The sequence below is a fragment of the Paramisgurnus dabryanus genome, chromosome 14, assembly GCF_030506205.2.
Source record: "Paramisgurnus dabryanus chromosome 14, PD_genome_1.1, whole genome shotgun sequence".
Classification (NCBI taxonomy): Eukaryota; Metazoa; Chordata; class Actinopteri; order Cypriniformes; family Cobitidae; genus Paramisgurnus; species Paramisgurnus dabryanus.
This window is the reverse complement of record NC_133350.1, coordinates 34,228,044-34,238,610: the sequence shown is the minus strand read 5'-3', so window position 1 is coordinate 34,238,610 and position 10,567 is coordinate 34,228,044. Positions and strand designations below refer to the sequence as shown.

General features: G+C 34.6%; 1 protein-coding gene across 1 annotated transcript in view; it reads left to right on the top strand.

Moving 5' to 3' along the window:
* The window catches only part of iars1 (isoleucyl-tRNA synthetase 1), a 92,681-nt gene continuing 82,114 nt past the window's right edge, over positions 1 to 10,567 (top strand). The window contains exons 1-8 of the mRNA XM_065265944.2: positions 1 to 41; positions 700 to 823; positions 1,146 to 1,302; positions 2,990 to 3,109; positions 4,496 to 4,578; positions 6,054 to 6,171; positions 6,335 to 6,482; positions 9,147 to 9,234. Coding sequence (XP_065122016.1) covers positions 705 to 823; positions 1,146 to 1,302; positions 2,990 to 3,109; positions 4,496 to 4,578; positions 6,054 to 6,171; positions 6,335 to 6,482; positions 9,147 to 9,234 — 833 coding nt within the window. The 5' untranslated portion in view covers positions 1 to 41; positions 700 to 704. The remainder of the gene's footprint in view (positions 42 to 699; positions 824 to 1,145; positions 1,303 to 2,989; positions 3,110 to 4,495; positions 4,579 to 6,053; positions 6,172 to 6,334; positions 6,483 to 9,146; positions 9,235 to 10,567) is intronic.

Here is a 10,567-nt window from a genome sequence, read left to right as displayed (position 1 = left end):
TCATTTTCTCTCTTCCTCTCCTCACCGGTAAGGACTCGCATGTGAGTGTTCAGTTGTCACTTTACTCATTATTTATTATAGTTTATACTTACAGATATTATCACCCATACTTGCCATCATGAAATTCATATAGAACGCAATAAATAAACAGCGCGGAAACTGTAACGTTAAATGTTTGAGATGAGATGAGGTCGTTGCATTCATTCTGTTAAGACATACAATAAAAACACAAGTGCATAAAAACATTTAAGTCCATTGCTAATAAAGTGCATTGAAAAGTGCAAAAGCGTTAAAATTTCTGGTAGGGATAAAGCTGGGTAACTAAAAGGACCAGTTAAACTGGTCTGTTTTTGTGGTGTGATGTTTATCTTGTCAACCAGAAAGTTTTTGTCTGAACAGGATTAGTTATTTTATACATTAGTTATGTTTCTTATAATGCCAAAAAAATAATAATATTGAGGTAATGATGTATATGAATGAAAACCCGTTGTCTTCACCATAATACGGTAAACTGTCATTAAATGGTTTTATTTATTTCTTTATTTTTATTTCTTTATTGATAATATCCCATTTTAGGTGTATTTTTGCTAAATGTGACCTGGTGTCAGATGCAGTATTTGTTTACAGTAGTACAAAATAGCTGAAGGTACAGAATAGCTCTGGATATCATAGTAACACTTATGATGTTTTTGTCTGTAGTCAAAATGGTGGAAGCAGTACAGGAAAGCATCAACTTTCCCACTGAAGAGGAGCGAATCCTGAAGTTCTGGGAGGAGAAAGATTGTTTCCAGGAGTGTCTCAGACAATCCAAAACCAGGCCAAGGTGAAACTGCAATCTAATAAAGATCTGATTCATGAATATATTAATGAAGTTACACTGACAAGTGCTGCATAGGGCACATTTGGTTATCACAAACAACTGTGGTAGTTTATTTTTAAATGAAAGTACAGAATCAATCATTCGCGTTTTCATTATTGAAATATTATTTGGATGTGCAACATGATTTTCATAGCTGTGACGTCATCAATTTAGATGTTTCAGAATGCAGTTTTATCTCCCAGCGATTGGCTCTTTTTCTTTCATGCAGAATGTTGGTAATGTTGAGATGTTGAGAGACAGATCATGTCTTATGTTTGTTTCTCAGGTACACGTTCTATGATGGGCCGCCATTTGCCACAGGTCTCCCTCACTATGGTCACATCCTGGCAGGAACCATCAAGGACGTTGTGACGAGGTTTGCCCACCAGAGCGGCTTTCATGTGGACAGGAGGTTTGGTTGGGATTGTCATGGGTTGCCTGTGGTGAGAATCTGTTGCATTTTTGTTTAGTATTTTTATTTTTTTAAATATGCAATTAACTAATATTACTGAACTGTTTTGCTTTGTGTGTTACCCTTTGACTTCTTATAGTTTTTCCCCCATTTCCCTCTTTTTGTTAGATATTGAAAACATTTAGTGCTTCTGAAGGTTAGAGCTTTAAAAACAGTAAATAACTGTGGAAAAGTCATTTAAAGTGAAAGTGACCATATGGTAACCCATACTTTGAATGTGACCTCTGTATTTAACCATCCAGTCAATAGTGAACACACGCACCTGAAGCAGTGGTCAGCTATCACTGTAGGGCTGAGGGGGCAATGGGGGACAGGTGCCTTGCTCAAAAGCACCCCATGAGACTCCAACTGGCAACTCTGAGGTTACAAGCCCGTCTCTTTAACCATTAGGCCAACTCTTAAGCCAGCTTTGTTGTTTTACCAAAGTTTATTAACCATCCATATTAATCTTTCTCTCTCATTATTAAAGGGGACCTTATTTAAAATGTCAAATAAATCTTTGCTGTCCTTAAAGTGCTTATGTGATGCATTGATGATGGTTTGTTGAAATTGAAACTCAATTATGCTGTCAATTATTTTTTCCAATAAAGAAAATAAGTAGTAATAATTATATGTGATCATTGCAAAAATAACAAACCTGACATGGTGGCCTAAAATTTTTGCGCACTTCTTTATATAAAATATCCTAACTAAAAAGTACCAGAAAGAAGCACAGTATTATCACAATTTCTGTGATCTGTTCCTTTCACAGTGATGCAGATTGCTATTTGATGAGTCATAAACACAAAATGAGTTGAAGAATAAAATGTGTAGCATTTTTAGCTTGTTTGGGTAAAGTTACTGAATTTACATCAAAATGAAAAGGTGTGTTCATGACTTCAGTGGGTGTGTTCACTACTCACTAGGAAGGATTAAATGCAGAGATCATATTTGACAAGCTTGTCACTTTCACTTTTCACTTTCATGAAAACTATTTTTGTAAGCCGCCCAGATGATTTTACCTGGGTGAGATTTGATCATCCTGGATGGTTTGTTTTCATTTTGTATGTCCTCTCATGGATGTTCCTTGGTAAAATTCTGTGCTTGCAACAGAAAGGTCATGGGTTCAAATCCAAGGGAATAGCCATGGGCCAGATACCATTTTCTAGGTATATTAAGTCAATGTTTCTGTTATACCATTTCCAAGATATGGCTGTGTTTACACAAAATTATTTAAATCATTAAGTCATGTAATTGATGCACATTTAATATATATTACAAAATATAGTTTGAAACCTTTGAAATCTGCGATCTTCTTTATATGTATGCAATGATCTTGTTGTATAATAACAATAATACAAAATTTCAAAATATATTTTTTGAAAACAATATTATAATTTAAAGGCTTTATTTTTACCTGACATACATCATGTATGTTGCTTAAAAGTAAAATGTATTGTGGCCAGTTGAAAATAACAAATTTTAGGGTTGGAAACCCTGGTATTTTTTGCTTAAGGTTATGTGGTCAAAATCTCATACTGGCCTATGCCTACAAGGGAACTTATATGCAGAAAAATTGTATACCTTGGATACACTGCAAGCCATTGTGGATAATAATGCCAAGATCCTGTGCCAACAGCATAACATGTAAATATTATATAATTGTTCATATTTTTCAGGAGTATGAGATTGATAAAACACTGAACATTAAAGGACCTGAAGATGTTGCTAAAATGGGAATCGAAGAATATAACAAGAAGTGCAGGGGTATCGTCATGAGATATGCCGATGAATGGGAGGTATGTGTAAATTATGATCTCTGTGTCTTTGATTTTCAGTAATGACAGACGAGCAATACTTTGATTGTATGGTGCTTTCTGAATGACTTGATTTCAGGCATTTTTATTTTATTGCTTAGTTGTGTTATTTGAATTTGCTGGTTTTAAATTTTTTGAAAGGTTTCTAATCTCCCAGAAGTTTTCCTAGATCCTTTAGATCAATTTATAGATTTTAATATTATTAAAGGGAAGAGGATAAAAAGAGAGAAGAGGGTGAAACCTCTGCAGTGCCAACCATTACTGAAGTTATATCAGTCAAAAGTCAATCATATTTAAAGCACATTTTCTAATAGTTATAGTGCAGTGGTTTAGTTTCATTATTCAAAAATGAACAGCAGGTCTAAGACACATTCATAATCAGATTTTGTTTGTTATTTTTAACCGATCAAGTCTTTGGTTATATCTTTGTGGTTTGAGCAAACTTGTAATGTTAAACGTTAACATCTATCCACACCGTTTCTTTATTGGACATAAAGTACACATCATATTATGAAGCTTGCTGTGAAGAGATATGCTGTTACTTTGACTTGGATCTGCTAGCTATGACTTGATTGAGGATTAAACAGAATCCCTGACTTGCGGCTGGGTGCTTGTGGCTTGGTCCCAGTACATAACCTTACATAACCCAGCAATAAACCCAAAACCAGTCACAAACATCTTAGCACAAGTCACGCAACAGCACACCAGCATAGTGACAGCAAGTTTTGCAAGGGCAAACATGACTCACGTTTTCTGCTAACTGATTGGATTGTTAATGTTAAAGTAACTGATAGGATCAATTATATTTCCAAAATTGTTGTTACAAAATATTGTTTAAGTTTTGAATGTTTTTGATGAGATCCTGACTGCAACATCTGTTACTGCTACTTTTTCTAGACACATTTGTTCTGATTCCTGTAGACCAATCACTGAGTCACGTTGTTGTCACTTGATATTCAAAATAAATCTCAGTACAGTATTATAGTGACAGTGTTTGCCTGCAGCAGGACGGGCATCTGTGTTTTGCTAAAGGGCACAATGGTGATAGGAGACTGTGTGTATGCTCTCAGTAAACTTACAGTTTCATCAGATTACAAGTGAAACCCTGTGTGTAAAGATTTAAGGATCTTCCTGACCTCTCTTAACACCTTTATCTTGTGCAAGATGTCATTCCAAATCCTTATGATGTTATTGAGGAAGCCAAAATGAAAATTTTGATGCAGGCCTTTTCCATAAAACAACAGTTCACAGTGACCACATCTTTTCAATCTCAAGACAGCGTAACAGATAGTAAAAATGATCTTGTAAACTGTGTGACATTTATGTTATATTAATTTATATATTTTTCTGTTTGTTTGCACACACCAGACGTCTGTGAGGAGAATGGGTCGCTGGATTGACTTCAGAAATGACTATAAGACTCTGTACCCATGGTTTATGGAGACAGTCTGGTAAAATCTGTCACAGTCCTGTTTTATATTCACATTATATCAGCTGGAATTGCTATGAAACATCAGTTATTCTTGAAGTTATTATTGAGTTTCATTATAAAATACTGGTATTGAATTTAATTCCTATAGTTGCAGAAAACGGTCTACATAACTAACAGAAGTAAATGCTTCAGTAACTCATGCTAGTACTGTTTCTGATTGGAATTACCTTAAGCCAAAAGTTTTTGTTATACGCAACATTTATGTATATATTTTTATTTTAAGCTTTTATATGTTGATGTGTGAATGTTTAGTTACAATCATTTGTGCACATTATTGTAACATTAAAATATATTTTCAAGGTAAGTGATGACATTTTGGTCTTAATTGAATTAATTTGATGACATTTATTAAAAAACATAAAGTAGAATCATAATAAAATGTGTTAGAAGTAAGAATAAGTTTTATTAGCAACACTTTACAATAAGGTTGTATTTGTTAACATTAGTAAATGCATCAGCTAACATGAAGTTACAATGAGTAATGTAGTGTTTCAGCATTTATTATAGCATTAGCTAAGGCTGCAAGATATTTCAAAATATCCAGGGCTCCAGACTGCCACCAAATGCTGGCATTTTGCCACCAAAATTTTAGAGTGTGCCACTAAATTTTTTATCCAGTCGCACATGTGCGACCAGTACATTTGACCTTTTTTTTGTGATGTGAAACTGAATTTAAAACAGCACATTGTACTTTCTGCATCTATCATCAAAGTATTTATTAGTAATACAGTGTATTACTTAGTAGAAATGCGAACATTTGGTTAGCATATTGATTTACGTTATGTGCCCCTAAATTTTCTGGTTGCGACTCTAAAATTTTTAGTTTATGGCCACTGTGCTCCTAGTGAAAAAAGTTAGTCTGGAGCCCTGATATCGCAAATGTGCATATTTAAAACACTTTCAAAAGGTAAAGTAAATAACAGAGAGACTGCAGAGACAAAGATTTATGTTTGTTATATAATTTGCAGTTTTTAAAAATATATTTCAATATCATTTAAATAGATTTTACAATCGTAAAGTTTTATCGTATCGCATTGTGTACGGCATTATTTTGCAAGTCATCCCATATTGCATTTTCCTCTAATATTGCGCTGCCCTAGCATTGGCATTTATGTTTGTTATTGCTAATACAGTTGTTCGTATTAATTCATTGTGCATTAACTAATGTTAACAGTTACAACTTTTGATAAAAAAAAAAGTATTAGTAGATGATAAAATGAACATGAACTAAGATTAAAAATGCTGTAGAAGTATTGTTAATTGTTATTTCTTGTAAGCAATTGCATTAACTAATGTTATAAAATACAACCTTATTGTAAAATGTTACCGATTAATTTGACTGAATGGGTGATATTTTCATTTCAGCAGATCTGTTGTAATCTTTCAGTATTTCACAGTCAGTAGAGGAGTTGATGAGTGTGGTTGTTGTTTCAGGTGGGTTTTTAAGCAGCTGTATGATAAAGGTTTGGTGTACAGAGGGGTAAAGGTTATGCCCTTCTCCACCGCCTGCAACACACCGCTCTCCAACTTTGAGGCCAATCAAAACTACAAGGTCAGTGCGTTTACTGCTTCAATTACTGTCCTTACATGCCCACATATATTTCAATAAAATGCTCAGTAAACATTTCCTGGTTTTCCACAAATGCAAAGTTCCTGATAAAGTCCAGTGCCATCTCTAATCGCAGATTTCTAAAATGTTTTAAATTGTCGGACAGGATGTGCAGGACCCGTCCGTGATTGTAAACTTCCCTCTGTTGGAGGATGAGACTGTGAGTTTTATCGCATGGACTACCACACCATGGACCCTGCCCAGTAACCTGGCTCTCTGTGTCAACCCTGACTTAATCTACATCAAGGTTAAAGGTACAGATCTGTTTGTTATTTATTTATTTTAGTTTGATTTAAGATTTATATTGTTATTTATAAAACCAGCACACAAATAGTGCTACTGGGCTTTAACATTTCTATGCCCTTCGTTTGAAGGGAAACATTTTCACAATTTAAAACTTTTTAACCAAGGTACTCTGTGTTAAATTCAAGGTTAAATAAAATAGAAAATCTTAAAAGTAAAAAAGTATGTATCCTATAGTATACTATAATATGTACCATTTAGGCACAGGTATAAATACATTTAGTACCAACATTTACCTTTTAATGTACTGATATGTATTTTTAAGTACTAATAGCTGCTTTCGGACCGCTTAGTTTCCGGTACTAATTTACAGGAACGAGTACTGCGGCGATTACCTGAGAATGAATTTCATGCTGTATTTATTAAAAATCAAAGTTTTGAGGAATATTTAAGCTTCATTCTCATGAAACCACTGAAACATCATGGCAGTAAAAGTTTAATTATACAACACGTTACTCATACAAGAATCATTACAAACATGATTATGTTCTCTACCTTGCACAATGAATAATTTTAACATAGGAATTAATTATTTTTGTGTTTTATTGCTTTTCCTGCTGAACATCTCATTACCATAACGCATCCCACTATGTCTGAGGGCATATGTTGTAATTATCATATTCTGAAAGCAATAATTGCATGTTCAACTAGATATTCTCAAATAAAAAACAATTGACAGAATATTAATGTATAATAAAAATGAAGAAAAAGACACACACACACACACACACACACACACACACACACACACACACACACACACACACACACACACACACACACACACACACACACACACACACACACACACACACACACAGATATTCAGGTTTGATTTTGTTTCAAGAAGCATATCGACAAAGTACCTTTGGCTACCAGGTCATTACCAATACAGGTAGTTTTCCACATAAAAAAAGTTACATGTATATATTTTTATTAAAATATACTTCTTTAATGTCTAATTATGTTTCATTAATAAAAACTAGCTTTAGGCATCATGATATTTATTTATTTTTACCAAAACATACTATGGTATTGACCGTTTCAAATGGTTACGGTAATGAGATTTCTTTTCAACGCCCTTTTTTAAGAAATCTTCAAAGGTTTGTTCAATTGTTAGTAAAAGGTTTACAAATGAATGCCTTTAAACATATTAGACCTTGTTTTAAATGAATAAAAACAAAATTTTCTGATATAAGTATTTAAAAAAAATAGTATTTTTTTGTGAGAATCACGCATAAATGCAATCCACAAATGGTTGGTTATATTGCTCACCTCTAAAATAGTAATGAACCATAATCAAAACCTGTAGTTTATACAATTATTTTTATGATGTTTCTCATTTGAATAAGTGGTTGTTATAAAAAGTTGTGTTACAGTACCTGTGAATGCTTTTATTTCATGCTGGTGTTGGGTAACTATTTTCACAAGAGTGTATAGTGAAGAACCATTAACTATTCCAGTGTAGAAATGTGAATATCAAAGTCACAGCAGTTATTTCTCTTTAGTCAGTGTGAAAACATTAGCTGGTACACAATGACTGCAGTATTTTATACTCCGATCTCATTGTAATAGACAGCAATGCTATTTGAACATTTACATGTCAATGCTGTTAAATGTAAAGGGTTCATTGGATGCATAAGCGGTCTCTCTTTTTTTAGTGCAGAATATGTGAGTGGACGAGAAATTTCGAATCAGGTCACAAAAAGAGCAAAGGCTGTATAAATCGCTCTTTATGGTCTTTTTTTACACATGCATTGCATTACATCTCCTCTAAAGATCCCTTGACCCAGTTTGTCCTGAGGACGCAGTGTCCTGCAGCGGTTGACAGGGGGCGCTGTGATGCCACTCGTGTCTGCACCGCCGGGTTCTGCTGCATGAGAGAGACGCACAGAATACCAATGCAGCATCAGTACCTCCACATTTCTTCTCTATCGTTTCCCAGCATGCCTTTAGGGGGAAGTGCCATCTTTTATTGATGCTCCTGTGTTCTGTCTCCTGCATCTCACTTAAGTATTCAGAGTTTTATGGTCTGCTATTAAAAAAGGTTATTTCTCAGTTTTATTCTGGTTCATATTGATCCAAGTCACAGATTTATTTATGATTGACAGCTAGAGTTGAAATTCATTTCTACAGGATTAACACATGGTTGAAATAACAGGCTTGTGTCTGTTTATTAGGTTTGGCAATTTATGTGGATGACTTTCTCAACATCAGCTTCTGTATTTATCAGAATGAATCACGTATAAGAGATACAGACACCAAACTTCAGTGCATATGCAATAATATTAAATAATAAAACAGTTTGCCTCTGTTAAGATGCTTTGCCAATGGTTTGCATTCGTCCACCACTTTCACTTTAACATTTGTCTTGGGTCAACAGTGTTACAGACATGGGTACAAATGATTTGATTTGTTAAACGTCTTGTTTAGGTTTGATTTCTTTAAAGATGATGTTCTTCACCATTTGCTTATAGGTAGATGGATGGGTAGATAGTACACATGTGTAGGAAGAGCATTTGCAAGACTATTTAAGACTACAATTATATGATTCGTCTTATCTTAAATTATTATATTATTTGCCTGAGTTTCTCTCCTGATTCTGTCTTATTCAGATAACAGCTCAGAGAAGATCTACATCATGATGGAGGCCAGACTAGTAGCTCTCTTCAAATCTGAAAGTGAATACACCATCCTGGACAGGTGAGTTTGGTTTTCATGATCCGTGTCTGAAAGCATCTCAACATTTAAAGTGTTCAATGAACTATGAATCTTCTGTTGGTTCATTTAATGATGGAGGCCATCTGTTCTTTCTTGTCTGTGATTAAAACAGATACAGCAGTGACAGACTATATTTGAATGTTTTGGATTTTAAATGTTCAGTATGGTGGTTTGGAAAGGAAGTTAAAAGAGGCAGTAAGGTGTTTGTCTTTGTGATTGTACATAATGTTTAATGAGGATCGATATAACCAGTACCTCAAGGCCACAGCAGTACAAATAAACGATTTACTAGTAATGCACTAAGTGCGATCAGCCGTAGGGTGACGGTTATCTAAAGGCGGCCGAACACGGTAGTGCAGAGTCACATCTAGGACAACTGACATCACACACTGGATGTGCACATTCTGCATGCGTCAGCTCCAAGTCTACTCCTGATGCAAGATTGCCCAGTTTTAGTCTTTCTTTTAATTTTGATTCAACAATAGGTGACTTCTGAATTTTAATTAGTAAATACACTCCTTAATATGGAGGTACATCTGTTAATGCTTTCTTATATCTGTTATTTAGTATATTGTTGAATCCTGTACAGGCTTTTTGCTGTATTAATACAGTGTTTTCCCAATTTCTCTTTCAGCCTAGGCAAGGTCCGTTTGTACATTTAACCTAGATTTGGGACAAATATAATGTTATTCAATTTTGAAGAGCAACGATGGTCCGATTCACGATTTTACATTTCCTCTGGTGTGTAAGTGTGTATAAGTACACTGCATGATTTTAAACAGAAGTTGGCATCACAACTTTAACTGTTTTACCTGATTGAAAAGTAAAAGGATTTGTGATTTAAAAAAATTCAGATCAAAAGGATTAACAATGCAGATTTATTTTCTCAAGTCATTGCAGTGACTCATCACACAGAACTTGTGTGTAATATAGAGGCTGTTTACACTTGGCATTAACATGCGTTTTCGTTGATAGGATCACAAGTGGACGACGTTAATGCCAGGTGTAAACGGTGTTCAAAACGTTTTGAGCTCGTCCACTTTCGACCACTTTCAACCACATTCAGAGGTAGTCGAAACCCCTTTCGATCAGATTTATTTTGTATTGTAAACGCACATGTGGTTGAATGTGTTCGATAAGCCACAAGCGACCGCCTTCCCTCCGCCCATTTATCTAATCTGAGGTAGTAAACACAAGTTTTACATCTTTTTTTTTTACTTCTGGCCTGAATATACAGTGAACAGTGCTATTTTTAGCCTTTCATTGATACAGCTAAAGCGGCTGATCTTCGTTGTTTCGTTTTGAAAGCGTGTGA